This window comes from Acartia tonsa, chromosome 14 (assembly GCF_053477335.1).
Source record: "Acartia tonsa isolate MP-2025a chromosome 14, ASM5347733v1, whole genome shotgun sequence".
Taxonomy (NCBI): domain Eukaryota; kingdom Metazoa; phylum Arthropoda; class Copepoda; order Calanoida; family Acartiidae; genus Acartia; species Acartia tonsa.
Window position 1 is genome coordinate 11,259,271 of NC_137273.1, and position 18,374 is coordinate 11,277,644.

The following is an 18,374-nucleotide window of genomic DNA, read 5'->3' on the forward strand; positions in this document are numbered from 1 at the left end:
CTTGAGTCTTTTTCTAATCTCTTTCTTTGTTATCAAATTGTTTACCTGCAAATTTATGGGAGTCCAACAAAGCCTCCATTTGATTCGCCAACTAAAAAATAACATTATAATATGCTTATGATCATTTGATAGATTGTGACCTGTTTTTTTCGTCTGAAGCTCAAGATCTTAGAAATTGTTGGTCAAAATGTTTTAAATGATAACTTCGTAAATAACTTACTTAAAATTATTCTTTAGGTACATTTTTATTTACATTAGATTGGAAAACCTGTTTTTATCCAGCGGAAATTTATCGGAGCCATAATAAGAATTTAATATCTATACCTTAGCATAACCAAGCGGATCAACCGTTTCGCTGTTATCAGGTAAAATGTAGCTGTCCTGTTGCTGGTGCGTGTAGCCGCTGCCTGAGCTGCCAGGTACTGCCTGGTAGCTGCTGCAGCTGGTCTGATCCTGGCCAAGATCCTGGTAGCTGCTGGCATCCTGGCCTCCATAGCTCGAGTTTGAGTTATCATTCTAAATACAAGTTTCTATATTTTAAGCCTTCTAAAAAAATAAACGAGTCACCACAACCGTATGGACGGACAGGACAAGGTTTGTGTACATTTTTGTGCAACCACCACAATTCTTAGTGATTGGACCTAAGTTAAGTAATCATAGAGCCATTTGAAGCTCCTCTTTATTACCTACTCTTGCTAAGTATGGCAAGTGTCCCAAAACAAAATATGAAGGACACTAGAGGAGCTAGAGCTAAGGGTTGTACTTATATTGTCCAATATCTATGTTACAATTCAAAATCCAAACTATTCAATTGTCTACCTTTCTTACACAATAAGGGGAAAGTTGCGTGAATGTATTGCGAATAAGCGGAGCATCTCATCGCATCGCTACTAGAAATATGTAACTAACCTCTAAAAGTAGAAATTCCTCTCCACCGCTGTCAATACTCTGCCTCTTGATACCTCTCTGGCCCTGGTGATGGGACTGCAGCAACATTTCTGGCAGGTTGAATGCATCCCCTTCCTGGACAACAAGTTCAATTATGTCAAGATTCTCATAAAGGTGAAGCAAGGGTGTATACTTTCAAGTTTCCACCTAGTTGCATTTCTTTTCCCCGATTCCTATTTCTTTCCCATTAATTTTAAATTTTCTAATTAATGGAGGGGAGGGAGGGCAGGGGGTTAAAATATAGGCGCCTGAGATAAAGTTTTGGCTTTGAAAATAAGTAGAACGGAAAATTATAAAATATTTTCTGAATAGTGCCAAAATAAGCTTGTAACGGCCACTTTAGTTAAGAAATAAAAACTCTAAATAGACCCCACCAGAATGCCCTAACAATTTTTTTAAGTCATAAAGAAAACCAACTAATTAACCATAATAACAAGCTTACATGTATAGGTAGACAGACATAATAACCCCCACAAAAATGGAAATTCAAAGAAAAAAGGCGCAAAATTTCATTAACATAGACGCTTACATCCTACTACTTTAGCAGATACGATTTCTTAGAAAAAAACTTAAAACTTGCCGTTGTGTACACAATCTGTTGTGGTTGTTGAATTTGCTGTTGATTATAGATTATATTATGTTGTGATGCTGGGTTGTGTTGAACTTGACCGCCAGCTAGAGATACCACCACTTGAGCTTCTAACATTGATACATACTTAGCTTTATACTTATTTAGTTTTGGCAGGCAGAATTTTTACCTTTCAGTAATCCTTACTAAAAAAGTTATAAGTATTATGATTTCTAATTTTTGTAAGTCTGTGTTGTGTAGCTTAAGATTTTGCTAAAATCATAACTATTTTTTGAGAGGGTACCTCCACCCCCGGAAATAAAATTATCCCCCCCCCCCCTTCAAAAACTTTTTGGGTTTATTTTTCTTTTTAAAACTAAAATGGTAAGTGGAGGGTCGACTTACCCGTCCCCCAACCCCTCTTTGACTAAAATTGCTTTTGGATGCCTGTAGGAGTGACAAATCTTTAAAACTAAGTATCTATGCCTTGCTGTGACACAGGTACAACATTTGATGGTCCGGGTAGAGAAACAATAGGCTGTACAACACTTACACTGAAATATACAAGTAGATAATTTCGTGGTCTAGAGAGATAGAACAATGGATATAGAATACGTGGATTTTCGCATTCACAGATGAAATAATTCTTTACTGGCTAATACAAAGATACCATCCCTTCCCCTGACCATATGTACTAACCAATATCTGAGGACTACATCAGCGACCTAAATTTTAGAATAACTTTTTGGTACTACTTTTGTTCTTATTGTAGGTTGGTTGTTAAGGATAAGTAATGGTATAAGAGCCCGGGTGGGATATAAAATCTCATGGGTAGGAACCGGCAAAAGCTAAAATATGTGAGGGAAAAAAACCAAGACGGTGGGGGATGGGGAATTGCCTTGGTGGTCAAGAAATATATCCAGGAACAGACATGGCGGCTGATTTTTAACTATTTATAACCGGGAGCTGCCATAAGATAACCGCTGGATGTTCCGGTAACAGACACTGTCGGAGGATTATCCTATTATAATTTATACCTGGGAGCTGCCATAAGATGGCCACTGGATGTTCCGGTAACAGACATGGCGGCGGATTTTACTATTCATACCTGGGAGAGGCCATAAGATGACCGCTGGAAGTTCCAGGAGCAGACATGGCGACGGATTTTAACATTCCAACAGTTGTGTAGTGCTGTTCATTATCAACTCTGTTAACACAAGAATATGAACTTCATATACTTATGTAGATGAAGGAAGGACAATAAAAGTTAAATGAAATGTATATCCCTAATTAATTATTTCTTTTGTGGATTAAAATTATTTGTTAAAAAGTTTGAACCAACCAATCAAGAAAATAATTAAATCCTATGGATAATTTTGTCCGATTTTTTTTTCAACCCATTTAATTCTTATTGGGAAATTCATCATAAAATTTCATATTCTTTCCTAGAAATAACAGCTGTAGTAAGCTGTTGTTGAGAGCTGCCGCCAGCCAGCCTTGAGGCAGCTGCTGTAAGCTGTTGCAGTGTGCCGCCAGGGTGCCTTGTGGCGGCAGAAAGCTGCTGCGACCTTGGCGGATTTACTCGCTGGAAGGTTGACGGATTTACAAACTGAAAAAGCAATACAATCGTCTCATGTCGTCTACTTAACTTTTTAAAACTTTAAACAATTAACAATTTTTTTTTATCATTTTAACTAGGTATAAATATTTCATTATAGAGATACTTTGCTAATAACATCAGTACGTAATAGTCCTAAGAATCCATATTTCAAAAATTAAGTGAATTGAATAATTTTATCTTATTTGTCTTTAAAACCCAATACGTTTCAACTTCAAGCTTAAATTGGACTAAGGGCTTTCTGGCCTAATTTTAGAATTTATACAAACCTCATAAACATAAATACTTACGACAGTGCTATCATTGATAGAATCTTCTTTTAGCTTCAACAACCCAGGCGGGGGTTCATCCTAAATGTGTATTTTATTTTTTGTTTTAATATAAAAATAACAGGATGTCTTGTCTATGTTAGTCAGAATCTCTGTCTGTAGCTTAGGATATCTCTAACTGCTGGACCGATAAAGTTCTCCTTTACAGCGATGCTTCTTATATGGTAATAAAATTAAAGGATTATAACTCTTTTGGGGAGGTAAACTTCCAATTATGATCATTAAAATTACCATTTCTGCAGATTAAATTATTTGGTTGACAAATTGGACATTTCTAGTTTAGAATCAACCAATCAAGATTATGTAATGGATACCCAAAGTTTTTCAGCCAACGAATAAAATATCATGGTTTTAAAACTTTGGGTGCCAATATAATTTACAGTCCAATGTCTCCTCCCCCCCCTTACAACCCCCAGAAAAATATAATTCCCATTGACGTATCTCATGACCTTAGGGATAAACCAACCTGTTGATTTCTTTCATTGGGCATGATGATGGCAGTAGTTGGAATGTATTCTGTACCCCAAATTCGTTCGTAGTCCTGATACATTAGAATTTAGAATAAAGGTATAAATAATTTGTTGGAGAAAATGACAATTTTACATTTTTCTGCTGTAAACATGAATATATTTTCAAAAGAATCGAATTGTGCTTATTTTTTATTCCTTTTTTACCTATGCTTTTTGGGAGTTTCAATCCTTTTAACTTAATAATTCTATAATATACAGTATGGTTCATTTGTCTGTAGCTTAAGATTTTTATAACCACTCTGAAGCGACTGGGGTCTTCATTTTAAGGAAGCTTCTCATAAGTTACGGATCTTTTAAGGCTAATCTATTTTTAAATTCAAGTCTTGAGGTATTTTTAGGCTTATTTTCGGCTTTTCTCCACCCCTTTTAATACAGAGTTAATAGAGGCCAGTGGGGCAGAAAAAGTTTAAGCTAAATTTTTTAAAAGCTGGTGAAATATTACTGTTTTATGTCCTTTAACCCTGCCTGGTCTGAGAATGCTGGTGTGGGGGCAGTGTCTCCCCCTCCGTCCACCTCGTCCTCTCCCTCTGTAGTCTCTGTCTCCGATTTTTGGGGGTTGTGGGGGGCAGCGAACTGGTGGCGCTTGGCTGGTGATAGATCTCGCCTAAAACAGTCAACTGTTTGATCAATCTTAATTTGAATTTTACGTTTCCAAGGAATTATGGACTTCTGTAAATTTTGGATAGCATTTAGTAATAAGGTATAGCCAGCAAGAGAAATAAATCTAAAATTATATTATGGGGAGAGGGGGGGGGGCGGGCAGTTGTAAAGGTCGTCAATTCTACTTTGTGTTCCCCCCCCCCCCCCCCCAACAGCTGAATATCACGTATAGGTTTCGTGATTTAATCATAGAATAAGGAGGAATAGAAATGAAAACCCTAAATATTTCTGGGAAATTTGAAGGAATCTTTGACTTGCGCAGTAAAGACAATAATGATAAAGTACAAATCACAATGACTAGTTGGACAAAACAAGAAAAGTTTAATTTGTATCAACATCTAATATAAGAAACATAAGAGCGCAACCTAGTTTTATAATATAAATACTGAGACCAATATTTTGTTGTAAATTTTCTTACATAATTATTTTTTAAGGCTTAATATGCACATTAAATTCATTTTTAATCCATTGTGAATAGGGAAGAGGAAGCTGGATTCTTGGCTACATGGCTTTTAGTAAATCATTGGAAAAGAAATTTATTTTGAATATTTTTTCTGAATAATTACTGAAATCATGTTATTTACTAACAGCCTCGTAGCCGTTTTTGTCTTTCAAATGTTCCAATTTTATTTCAGGCTAGCCAGGCAGAATCTTCTACCTGGATTCTATTCTATACTTTATCTTCTTTGGATTTAATTTCAAATTAATTAGTTGTTGGTATAAGCTGGGTAACATTGAATGGTATTAAAATAAATGGGAAAATATTAACAAAATAGAAAGAAAATTTTATGAAATCAAATGATTTTATGAAAGCTGTCACCAACAACTGAATTAATTCCCAACAATATATCTTTTTAGGGATTTGTCTTATTGTTTCTTATATTTGGGGGAATTTGGATCTATCATATAGTGTCCGAAATACTTATGCTTTCAATACAAAACCATTAATATCATCAAAACTACTAACATTAAATCATATGTGTAGTATAGATTATAATACAATTTAGAACTTGATTTTCTATGCAAAAAAAATAATTATAATAAAAATCTGAAAACAAATTGCCTTTCCGAAGTGATCCTGTTTCGTGGCAGCAAATTTTAGGCCAGGACACACCCCGGGGAGTAACAAACCTATCCTAAATTTAACACTTTAAGCTGGAAATCAAGGGCCTCAACCGTTTTTATGAAATCGGGAGTTAAAATCTTTTTTTTAACCCTATCGCTTTTCCAAAATATTAATTTAACACTATTAAAAGAGTGTTTTTAGAGTTTTAAATCCTCTAAAAGGTCGGGAAAAAGTAACCAACCATTTTGTAAAGTGTGCTGCAACTGTAACGTTGGTTAAGGCTTGTTCATGAAACCGGCCTTTATAACTGTTCCAAAAGTGTTCTTAGGCCTGTTTAATGTCTATATCAGAATTCAAAGTTTTTCAACAGTTCTTTTTTTTCATAAAACAGGTAACTAATAATCAACAATAACATATATGTTTTAAGCAGTTTTTAGCAGAAAACTTAAGATCACTTCACTTTTTCTAATTCTTTAAATTTCAAAGTTTTTTTCTGTATCAGTATTCACTCTGTAAGAAATTGAGGTTTCATAGCTTAGATTTATGTGTTAAAAGAAGAAAAGTTTCCATGAAAACTGAGGCATTTTTTTATACAAAAAAAGATCACTGTCTTTTTGTGTAGAGACATAGAAATCCCATAGAAAGTCTAAAAGTATTTTTTGAAACTTACCATCTAGAAGTTAATAATCCGAAAATAAAAGGCAAGATACTCAAAATTTTATATGAAAAAAACTTGAGCATATACTAGACATCCAATTACTGCAAAAACGACTTATTATTCTTTTTTAGTCGAATCAATTGGAAAATACGATAAAAATGATTACGCTAAATTTCAAAATGACAAGACATATCCACATCCTATTACTTTGGCAAATATACAGGACATATAGTCACATAAAGCTCTTGGCAGGTGAATTGAAAGGTAGATTCAGGTTTGTCAGTAGAATCTTCACAATATATTTCAAACTATTCTCAAAGCAACTGAGATAATGAACAGAAACGGACAGACAGTGTGAGTTATATTGTTAATATTAATACAGGAAAATTAAAACAAAAATCTCCCATATTTAATGACAGCCGAGAGAATTATGGATCAGCTTCGAATTTGAAGGGAAATCATAGATATAGAATCCAATTTTAGTTTTTTTTTCATTTGAGTATGTTAGCAGCCATTCTATTGCTTGTCTGACATAGATATCAGGACATTTCAGTTGTTAGCGCGCGTAATTTTAACTAACAAAAAAACCCTTTCAAATAAGATAATATACAAATCTTTAAAAATTCATAATTTCATCAGAATTTTAATCATAAAATAAAATATTTACCGGTGTTTTATTTTCACTAAAATAAAAATAAAAAATCTAAGCTATGAATTAGAAACCAACTTTTTTTTTAAATATCACTAAGTAACAACAAATCGTATTCTTTAACATTAGTTAAACTTCACACAAGTATATTGAATTATATAATAACCTTTCAACTAATGACTCACTGATTTGATGGTAACTTTCATACTAAAATAGTAAAATAAAACGAATGTTATAATCGGCAGAAGCTGCCGGGCGCTCTAAGTAAGAAAGGGAGAGAAGGATTTTTTTAACACACAAACACAGACTAACCAGGGAGGTAGGGATAATACCAATAAAATTAATCTACAAACCTTTATTCCCCCAAACAAAATAAACGATTAAAAGCATGTTTTAGCAATTGAGGAAGGATAACTTTTAATGGCCAGTGTTCTATCCTTATATCCTGCGCTGCGACAATTAGAACAGACGGACACACTTACATGGAGTGTATTCTGTGGCACACACGAACACCCTCAGCTGACTGAACTAAACAATATTGCACAACATGACGAAATTCGGAATAGAATTAAAACCGGGGTTGCCACAAATACTTACAAAAAAAAACATATTAATATAAAACAATAGGTAAATAAAATTAAAATCACCTAAACTTCTTAAAATCACCGTACCTTTTCCCTTAATAATAGAAACTTGTCTCATAAAACAACTAAAAGGAATTTCCGGTTGAATTTAATTGGAAATTTTTGGAAAGTTTTTATAATCAGCTATCTCTAAATTCAAGTCTATAGTCAAAAATAAACCAGCTATACCCGCAAATTTTCCATGTATAATTCATAAAGAATTCACATAAATGCTACTTATTTAATTTTGTTTCTTTGGACATAGTCTACGAGTCATGAGGTAATAAACAAATTAAATTGATTAGTAGGATTAACTATTACAAATCACTAGCAGAAAAGTTGGTGGCTAAATAGTTTTTCTCACGTTAAAAAATAGTATTATTCATGTTTTAAAGAACAAAAGTATAAAATATAGTTTAATTTGATGAAACTAAATCCGGGAACGCTGTTTGTGACGAAATAAGGTCATTACCCCCCGCCTTCCTCCCAAGCATCCTTCAAATACCACCCCCCCCCCCCCTACATCTTCATGGAACCAACTTATTGATTGACAATCAATGATTTTTCTTCGCGCCATTTTTAGATTGTTTTTAAAAGCCTAAAATAAAATATTTCAACATTCTAAAACAAACAAAGGCTTTTTTACTTTTAATGAAACTAGAAAAAGATAAGACAATTAATATTCAATAAGTTAAGTAAAAATTTTTTCCTTTTTAATAGAATCCAAAAACAGCAATTTAGTTGTCAATCAAATAATAATGAACATTAATAAGCAATAAATAAATATACAATTTTGTGTGGTGTAGCAAGGGTGACAATAAATTGGTATACATACTCAATGATGATAAACAAAATTACTTTGTTGATAAAAATCTTTGGTTGAAAAGTTTGGACACTGCTAGTTTGAATCAACCAATCAAGATTTAATGAAGGTACCCAAAGTTATCAAGCTAATTTGAATGAGACGACATGTTTATAAAACTTTGGGTACCAGTATAATTTTCAGTAAAATATAAGATTATAAACAAACTTAATTTTCCCCACATTATAACATAAACTGTTGAGCATTTCAGTTCCACTATTTGTTTTTCTTAAAAATTGTCCGTTTCCGAACTCTAAAGCGGATTTCACCTTTCCCTCTCTCTCTCGTACACACCACACACAAAAACTCATACCTGTTTTATCCTCCCCAATTCTCTCCTTCCCCCAAATGGTGAAATATATGCGTCACGATTTTAAGACAAGAATAATCTTGATTTTTTTAAGGGGGGGGGGGGGATTTATATATAGGTCATAAAAACAAAGGATTTTATTGTTTTTTTTTACGATATCGGATAAGCAAATAGTCTAGAAGGTTTAAGTCCCTAAAAAAAACCCAAAGATACAACAGCCAATTAAAAATAAAAAAAGTATTAGAGAAACAAGAAGTTTCTAAACAATTAATTTATTTATACTACTTTGAAGAAATACCTATCATTTATACAAAAAACGAGTCACAGAATTTTTAATCAAAAAAATTTGCAATATATAACCCTGTAGAATATATAAAAAGATAACAACAGCATTTAATGTTGAAACTCTTGCTTTACACGGCAAACACTTTGAAATAATGACGCAGCAAAATGAAAGTAGTGACGCATTTGCGTACATACTTATATACTCTTTACCTTAAACATGAACGATAACATACTATGGTAGCGTACAGCTTTAAATAAATATCGATTGGAATAACGCCTGCGAAGTAAAGAAAGAAGTGCAGTAAATAGCACAAAACCATCTAAAGCCTTATAATTTAAAAGAAACAGAGTTACCAAATTATAATTAATAAAAAATCTCTTTATTTAGCTAACCCGGAGCCGGAGCCTTTTTTTTAACATAAAATTATGGCTCCAGCAAAATATGGCGGCTCCCGGCTCCACAACGCTGCTAGCAAGTAAATAAAACTTCCGTAAAATGAAGAATTCAATCGGTGTAGTGGTTTGTGAGATCATTACAGACTGACAAAACCAGTTTTTGTCTAAAAGTTTCGAATTTAGACTAATTAGGAATCAATAAAAAAAGATAAGAAAATTTGGCCTAAGTAGAAAAGCAAGTGTTCTTTTTTTCTTTCTGCAATTAGATAATGTAGAAAGATTTTGGGTTTATTTATTAAGATCTCGCTATTGTCACTCAACCGATTTAAATCTTCATTGTAAAGAAGCTTCAAACACCTCTTGTTTTAGCTTCAGGCTTTATATCAGCCAGCTTTGAATAACACCTTATTAGAGTACATGCAAATCTGGTGCAACATCCAAGTAATGATATATCGATTTATATAGCTGACATGATTACTCATACAAAACATAGAACCAGTTCTAAACATGATTTTCATACCACCTTTTACCTTAACAACAACTCAGATCTAATTAAAACAAGACTACGAAAATCCATAAAAGCTTAACAAATCAGACAGACAAACGAACATTGTCAAATATAAAATCCAACAATATCTAGAACGCCTGAAGAAAATTCCGTGAAAATCTATCCCAAAATTACTTAAACACAAACAAACTTTCATTTTGAAACTTCAGTGTATAGATATGTTTCGCCCATTACAGTGCCTCCTATGGTAAACAAAATTTTTTTCGGTGGATAAGAACCGGTTATTAGCACAACTAAAAAATCATGTATCGTATCATATTATATGCAGTTTTCTACAAATATAAAATTGTCCCTACAATCATAATATTAAAACCAGTTTGTTAGCACGTGCCTTCGGCATCTCAGGTCTAACAAAACTGGTTTTAATCTTAAAATTATACATAATTACCCGCGGAAAGCTGTTTATAATACGATGCGATAAATAAATATTCTTACCTTTCATAATTCCTGTTAGGATTGATGTTCTCGTCCTTAATCATGTTTCAGTCAGGTGCTTCAGGTACTTGGTTTCCTTTAGATAATATTATAAAGGCACTTTAATGTATTTTTTCTTAACTTAGAATTTAGAATGTTTTGTTATCACAGAATCATTTTATATTTCTGACATCTGAAAAATTGAAATTTTTTAACAACAAAAATAATAAGTCACATGTACCTATTGAAATAAATGCAGGGCTCGGCAGCTGCGACGAAGCCTTAAATTTTAACCCGTTTGGATGCTACAAAATTTTTTATTGAAAAGAGGGATTGTCATATTTGGGTTTAGTTTAGACTATAAGCTGATTTTTAGAACTGTAAAAGTTTGATTTCCCCGAGGCTCAGGCAACTGATGAGCCGCTGCCGAGCCCTGAATCAAATATTTAGAAAAAAATGTTCAGTAGGTAACAAACGTAAAAGAAAATATTTTTTTACAATATTTTTAAAAGATTCAAGGTTCAAAATATTAATGCTAGTCCATATATAAACAATCACTGATAAAAAACTAGCGTCAACCCTTTCTTTTCCTCATAAGTTTTAGTCTCTTGTTCAACTGTTTTACTTTTCTCAGAGTTATCATTAGCTGAAGTTGTATCAGAGGTATCTTGGCTAGTTGTATTGTCAGCTGATGTCGTGGATTTTGATGGATTTTCTGTTTCAGCCTCACTTTCCTCTTCTTCACTACTTTCTGATTTAGAGTCTAAACAAAAATAAATTTTGTAGAATGAATGACAGACTGACGGACCAAGTATATTCTGGATAATCATAGATAAGGGAATTTACTCACAAAAAAACTTTTAGCTTTCAATTTTGACCAACAGCTGAGAAATTCTCTTTTCCCCAATTTCATTTCTTACACACTGACTGACGAACTTTTCGAGATTAGAATAGTGTCGCTACTAATAATGACAAATCTCACTGTTTCCCCTCAATGTCCCTAGAAGAGCACAGAATCCCCACACTGTAATTTGAAAGGGGGGGGGGGGGGGGGGTTAATGCAACCATCTCTTAATCAGTGATTAAATGGCACTTAGAATTCGAATTTCGATCTGAAATTTTGCATGAATAATCCTTGGTAGGTCTATTTTCCCTAAAAAATCGAACAAAAAGTTGAAAAAGTAACGGTTAATGGCTGGCGGCTCAGCCGTTTGCCAATTTTTGCCAATCTTAAGAGCATATTAGTCACGAAACCTATCTCCACATAATACTTTTAGTCGCTCAAAAACCTTATCAAACGGTTCTAGCCGGTAGCTGTTGGTACTAGAAATTAAAAAAATGGTTATTGCCATCATTTAACATGAATTAAACTAAAAATATGTTTTAAAAAGTTGATTCCTACGTAATTAATGATGAAATTGCCCTGAAAATAGGCAAAAAACGGCTTAACGGCTGAGCAGCCAGCCGTTACTTTTCCAACTTTTTGTTTGATTTAGGGAAAATAAACCTACCATGAAAAATTTCAGATCGAAATTCGAATTCTAAGTAACATTTAATCACTGATTACGAGATGGTTGCATTACCACCCCCCCCCCCTTTTTTTGTCAGAAGAGGTTGCTATTTTTTGGTTATTTTGTATATTACTTTAGACCTGTTGTTAGGTAATAGTGGATACTTGGTTTCCACGCAGAGTTCGAGTCGTAGGAATTACAGGGCGACCACCGCCTTTTTGATATTAATATTGAAAATAACGTACTACAAAAAAATTACAATGAACACAATAACGTACATTTTATGAAAAAATAACGTACAATAACGTACCATAAAACACATATACATCTATAATACAAAGTAGCACGATGTCTCTCTGTCTGAAGCTAAGATCTCAGTAACCACTGAACCGATTGGGCTCTACTCTTCAGAGAATATACCTACTGGTCCTGGGATGGTTTTGAGCTATTTTCTAAGGGGGGGGGGGGGGGGGACACACAAAAAAATGAAAAATACTCCCCTTAAAAAAAAATTTCTTTTTAAAACTAAAATTAAAAAAGGAAAGTTCGACTACCCCGCCTCCCCCCACCAAAAAAAAAGGAATTTCCTCCCACCCAATTTATTTTTTACTTTTTCTTTATAAATGTAAATAACACCTCTTGATTAAACCTCTTGGGGCAAAGCCCCTAGAGGCTAGGGGCGACCACTAGTATATATATAATACAAAGTAGAATGATGTCTTTCCGCTAGTATTTATAGAAAGTAGTATACATTATATCAACTTTTGGATTCAAATTAAGGAAAACACCCTTTTACTATAAAAAATCAACATCATATTCTACATTTAGATCTGAAAAAAATCACAGTTGTTTAAATTTCTCATTTACATAATTTATATCATGTATAAATTTGGGAAGACATAATTTAAAGTTTGTGTAAATTACATTAAATCTTTAAATGGCGCGCGAAGCGCGCCTGAAATTTTTCTACCCCCCTGAAATCTGTTTTGGGTGTTAACTACCCCTCCTTAATTACCTCCCCTAAAAAAGTTACCCGAATTTAATCATGTAAATAGTACCAACTAATAATGAGGTTTATAGGTATTCATTTATTTAAATACGATTAAATATTCCAGCATCTTCGCCCCTAGCCTCTAGGGGCATCGCCTCACTTACCTACTTGTTATGTTTTACAAAAAGAAAAAGAAATTTTTTTGGGAGAGGGGGATTCTTTGCCTAAAACCACAACAGGACCAGTAGGTATATTACCTGAAGAGTAGAACCCAATTGGTTCAGCGGTTACCGAGATCTTAAGCTTAAGAAAGACGGATAGATAGACAGACATCGTTCTACTTTGTATTATAGAAAGTAGTATCTCATTCCTATAAGTACAAGAAAACATAAATATCAACTAAAAATTTTCTTGCTAACTGATGAAGAAATATCATACTCTTTTAAAGTTTAACTTTGCATATGTCCTGATAAGGTTTGTAATTGGTTTAGAGGAATTTTTTTTTATATTTACTGAAATGCTTGATTAAGTTGGTTTTTTTTTAATTTATGGAAGCTTTACTATGACGTCATAAATCCCAGGATAAAGTGGTAAAATGGCGCGCTAAGCGCGGAGAATTTTTTTGTAGTTTTTATGAAATACAAATACATTAATGATTACTAATACTAATCATACATTACAGAAAAACGTACAATAACGTATGCTGAAATGTTCATATTGTACACAAAAATTCAAATATATTTTTGCTGATCTACCTCAAAAGATTTTGTTTCAATATCTTTAAAAGCTTAGGAGAGGCACTGAATTTAAGATATACCTTGATAAACGAGAATTTGAAAAAAATTAAGTCCCCCCACAGAGTTGCTTGTAAGGGGAAACATTTTTGAAAAAAATAAACTGGTCTCAAATGATTCCAAATTGCCTAATTCGGAGAGAAATGCAATAAAAAATAAGTCCCCCCACAGGGTTGCTTGTAAGGGGAAAAATTTTTGAAAAAAATAACATGGTCTCAAATGATTCCAAATTGCCTAATTCGGCGAGAAATGCAATAAAAAAATTTTGGTGGCGGCGGCGGAAAACGGCGGGAACGGCGGTACCGCCGCCATTTTTTATTCAAATATTTTTTACTGATCTATCTCAAAAGATTTTGTTTCAATATCTTTAAAAGCTTAGGAGAGGCACTGAATTTAAGATATACCTTAATGAACGAGAATTTGAAAAGAAGTCCCCCCGCAGGGTTGGTTATAAGGGGAAAAATTTTTGAAAAAAATAACATGGTCTCAAATGATTTCAAATTGCCTAATTCGGCGAGAAATGCAATAATAAAAATTTTGGTGGCGGCGGCGGAAAACTGCGGTGGAAGGCGGGAGCGGCGGTACCGCCGCCGTTTTTTTAGAAAGATACCAAAACTTATGGTAATTAGTGACCCAGCCCAAAAGATTTCACCCAATTATCTCTAAAACTAAGGGAGTAACACCCAAAATAAAATTGCTGGTATGTCGTGGCACGAGTCACCACATTTCCCCCCCCCCCCCCACCCCCTTTGATATTTAAAATGTATGCAATGAAACAAACCTTCTTTTTTGCTGTTTCCTTTCTTTTTCTGCTTTTGTTTTTCCTTTTGCTTCATTCGCTTTTTACGTTTCTTTGCTGTTCTTTCCTCCGCCATTTTCTCATTTTCTTCAAGTTTAGCTTGGTACGCGGCATTCAGCTCGTCTCTGTCTTGCCGTTGACCAAGAACCTGTCAGAAAAGAATATTCGGTGCTTTCATTCTTATTCTTTCCTTTAAGCCTACTCCATTGAGTATTTATAAAACATTTCGATAATACTAGGGAAGGAGGTGTTTGATTTTTAATGCCTAACCTGTCCGGGGTGCCCTAACCCATCGGGGCTACCAAATCAAATATCCAATATAACCTAACCAAAACTGATCTAAAGTAATATCCGAATATCAGAAACTTGAGTAATCACACGTTAAGATCGAAGGTGAACGTTTGATACCTAAGCTTTGTTATCTAAAAAACCTACCCTCATTCTGTTTTGTTCTTTTCGTCTCATTTGTCTGTAAAGGTGAAATTCTCCTGAACCAGCTCCAGCAGAACTAAACAAGAATAGTTATGTCAAAACATATGCACTTTACAGAGAGAGAGGGGACAATGGGATGTTTATTACACTAGTCCCCAAAGTTTTACAATAACTTTTCTTATTCGTTGGCAGAACAACTTTTGGGACTTTACTGAATTTTGATTGGTTGGTGTATTAAGTTGAGTGTTTCTAGGGTAGGGAAGGCAAGAAAATAGCTTAAATCCAACATAAGAACTTAATCTAAAGATGAAAATTTAAAATATCTTAAAATCAACCCGGGACCAATGTGAAGCTTGCCTAAAAGAGAGTTTTTTTCCCTATTCCTAACCTCTGCGGGGCCTATACCTGCGATGTCGTAGCCCAGAACCCAATATAAACATTAACATAATTAAATTTTAAACAAGTGAAGGTGCTCGACAAGGCACTTCGGGGGGAAATTGCCAAAAATTTGCATTCTTACCTGCCCATAATATTGTGATTGAATTCCGGGGCTGTGTTAACATTTTTCTCATCTCGTTTCTCTGGGATATAAACCTGTTTCGAGGGATCCTTCATTAACCTTAAAAGAAAGGGATCTACTGCAGTTCACGGTAAAATATTGCCAAAAATCTATGAATTTTAAAGGCTGCTAGCTGCCAAACGGCTGAACGTACAGATCATATCCGCACACCATTTTAAGCGGTATAAGAAGGCCTACAAATAATCTGGAATAGCCAAGATCCAATGATGCACAGGGAAAGCTTCAATAAAGAAAAATCGCGTAAAATAGGCCTTTTTCGCGCATTTCTCTGCACTGTGAGATAATTATACATTATTGTTTTATGGCTATTTCAGATTATTTGTTGGCCTTCTTATGCCGCTTAAAACAGTGTACGGGCATGGTCTGTACGTTCAGCCGTTTGGCAGCTAGCACAGCAGCCTTTAAAATTCATAGATTTTTGGCAATATTCGTTACCAGCAATATTTTACCGTGAACTGCAGTAGATCCAAAGAAAGAAAATAATAATACTCTTAAATGTATCCTTTATGTTTGCATTTGTAATCAAACAAGGATGACAACATCCAAAAAAGCGAAGCTCTAAACAGGTGTGACAAATGAATGTTAACAGAGGCAAAACTTGATAAGCAGAATATGAATGTATAAGAATAAAAAGTATGGAAGTTTGTTATTGTTCATTTGCTTGTAGTCACAGAAATCATCACACTAAATCATCAGATATGTAGGATATAATTTTTTTTACACATGATCACGTTTAGAATGCAACTCTTTCTAAATTGTACTTAACTGTTACAGGAATTACCCTACCAAGTTTGAAATCAATAGGACAATTCAAATATGTCTAAATTAACAATATTTATAAGATATCAGTTACGGACGGACCCTTATTATAAAAAAGCTTAGCTTTTAATCTAAGAAGAAAAAATGAGAAATTTCTTACTTTTCTAGTTTAAATCGCTGAACATCTGTGTAAGTTTTGACCTACGACCAGTTAAATAGAATTAATTAAGATATGCATTACGTATTTAAATACTAAAGAATTGTTTGAAAATCTTAGATAACATCTTATTAATAATGATTATTAAAATAAGCCTATAAATAAATTTTTCTTTGAAAGAAAAGTGTCGTAAAAAATAAAGATATTTTGGATGTGTTTAAAAAAAATTCTGATTCGACAAAGGGTAAGGAAATTTTACCATAAATAAATTAAATTTCCCCTCAATTAGTTTGTGTAAAACTCTCATTTTGAAATCTCATATCTTTTATTGTTGGGGTCATCTCGAAAACGCCTTCCTTAGAAATTGATCATATTGCGCTAACTAAAGGGATAAGACAATTACCGATAAATTGATCCCCAATGATTATATACAAAATTACCCCTATTATAGATTAAAATTAATGGTTGCAACTTAATGAGTCAACCAATCAAAAAAATTACTACAGTCCCCAAAGTTGTCAAGCCAACGTATAAGAAAACATTATTAAACTTTCGGGACTAATGAAATAAACAGGCTATTGTTCCCTCTCTCCCTGACTTCAAGACATTGTATTAATTCTTAATTCCTTGAGGGCTAATTTTTTCTCTTCTTCATCAGAATCTCCTCCTTTTTTCTTCTTTTTTGTTTCATTGTCCGAATTCCCCATTTTTAGTTTTCTGAAAAAAATCATAGTAAACTAATCAAATCCGCTTCATAATCCATTTTTGGCGCTTACAAAGCAAGTACTATATTGATTATTGATGACCCCCCACCTTTTTTTTAAATTTGAAAATAAGGAGGGGGTAGGTAAAAGCAAATATAGGGTTAGGATTAGGATTGTGTTTTTTTTCTTGAATAACCTTTCCCCCAAATAATTTTAACCAACGGTTAATTAAGTTAAATAGGTTTGGAAGTATCATTTTTAAATTCATTGTTTGTCCCCTGTTTTCTATGTTAAACGGATTTGATTTAAGATAAAAAAGAATTATTATACATACTATCACAATACAAAAATAAATAGTTAAATTGGGGTCTTATATAAATCGCACAATTATGACATAATTTAATTCAATTAAAATCACAAAACAATAGTCCTATAATATAAAATGTTAAAATTGTTAAGTCTAAAAAATCATTAAATCACATAGATTTTAAAATATATTTTTATGTAGAATTCTAAACATCGAGCGAGAATTTTTAAGATGAAAATAGACATAGAATTTATTTTTTTTCTCTATTAAAAATTTCTATTTCATAATTTACTTTTATTTTTTTCTTTATTTTAGGAACTTTAAAACACAATTACAGTCTATTGATTAAAATTTGTGAAAATTTTTGGCACCAAATATATTTCATTAAAACAAAATATCATTTAAAAAGGGATGAGAGGGTTTTTTTTCTTCTCATAAAGTGAACCAAAATGTAAACTTTGCTAAAACTTCACCTATTTTGATATTATCTTTAATAAGTTAAAATAATGTAATTCTGCGAGTTAAGTATGTGCCAGTAAAGCAAAAGTCAATAATTTCTTGCTAATAGCACCACTAGATCAAGAAATACTTATTGTCACTGTGTCATTTTAACAAAAACTATTTTTAGCACACTTTGTGGAATCCCCCCCTTCCCCTCTCTTTTTGTTATTTGCAAATCTAATAAGGGGGGGGGGGGTTAATGCAACCATCTCGTAATCAATGTATAAATGGCACTTAAAATTCGAATTTCGATTTAAAATTCTGCATGAGTAATCCTTGGTAGGTCTATTTCCCCTTAATCGAACAAAAAAGTTGAAAAAGTAACGGCTAATGGCTCAGCCGTTTAGCCGTTTTT

The 18,374-nt window shown here is 33.2% G+C and overlaps 2 protein-coding genes across 3 annotated transcripts in view; both read right to left on the reverse strand.

Annotated features, from left to right (window-relative positions):
• The window catches only part of p53 (transcription factor p53), a 29,477-nt gene extending 18,804 nt beyond the window's left edge, over window positions 1-10,673 (reverse strand). Inside the window, exons 1-11 of one of the 2 annotated variants that reach the window (XM_080147452.1) lie at window positions 10,506-10,673; window positions 4,459-4,597; window positions 3,930-4,004; window positions 3,425-3,484; window positions 2,962-3,125; window positions 2,625-2,723; window positions 2,003-2,070; window positions 1,529-1,647; window positions 910-1,023; window positions 325-516; window positions 46-91 (exon numbers count right to left, since the gene is read on the reverse strand). In XM_080147452.1, coding sequence (XP_080003578.1) covers window positions 46-91; window positions 325-516; window positions 910-1,023; window positions 1,529-1,647; window positions 2,003-2,070; window positions 2,625-2,723; window positions 2,962-3,125; window positions 3,425-3,484; window positions 3,930-4,004; window positions 4,459-4,597; window positions 10,506-10,549 — 1,120 coding nt within the window. In that variant the 5' untranslated portion in view covers window positions 10,550-10,673. Of the gene's footprint in view, window positions 1-45; window positions 92-324; window positions 517-909; window positions 1,024-1,528; window positions 1,648-2,002; window positions 2,071-2,624; window positions 2,724-2,961; window positions 3,126-3,424; window positions 3,485-3,929; window positions 4,005-4,458; window positions 4,598-7,508; window positions 7,613-10,505 lie in introns of those variants that run through there. The other variant, XM_080147453.1, reaches the window with a different exon arrangement.
• Window positions 10,674-10,676: 3 nt separating this feature from the next.
• Window positions 10,677-17,249, reverse strand: LOC145305719 (uncharacterized). Its single transcript, XM_080147454.1, has 6 exons — window positions 17,133-17,249; window positions 16,511-16,550; window positions 15,532-15,630; window positions 15,015-15,087; window positions 14,562-14,727; window positions 10,677-11,247 (listed from the first exon to the last, which is right to left on the reverse strand). Exons 1-6 carry the CDS (start codon window positions 17,236-17,238, stop codon window positions 11,039-11,041), a joined length of 693 nt encoding a protein of 230 aa, XP_080003580.1. The 5' UTR covers window positions 17,239-17,249; the 3' UTR covers window positions 10,677-11,038.
• Between the last annotated feature and the right edge of the window lie 1,125 nt (window positions 17,250-18,374).

Bases quoted from the DNA above. Each gene is read 5' to 3' on its own strand.
- LOC145305719 (XM_080147454.1), bottom strand. From the start codon at position 17,238: ATGATTTTTTTCAGAAAACTAAAAATGGGGAATTCGGACAATGAAACA. The intron at 15,088-15,531 runs GTAAGAATGCAA...ATTCTTGTTTAG, and splicing joins AATCACAATATTATGGGCAG to TTCTGCTGGAGCTGGTTCAG. The intron at 14,728-15,014 runs GTAGGTTTTTTA...CTTTTCTGACAG, and splicing joins AAGAACAAAACAGAATGAGG to GTTCTTGGTCAACGGCAAGA.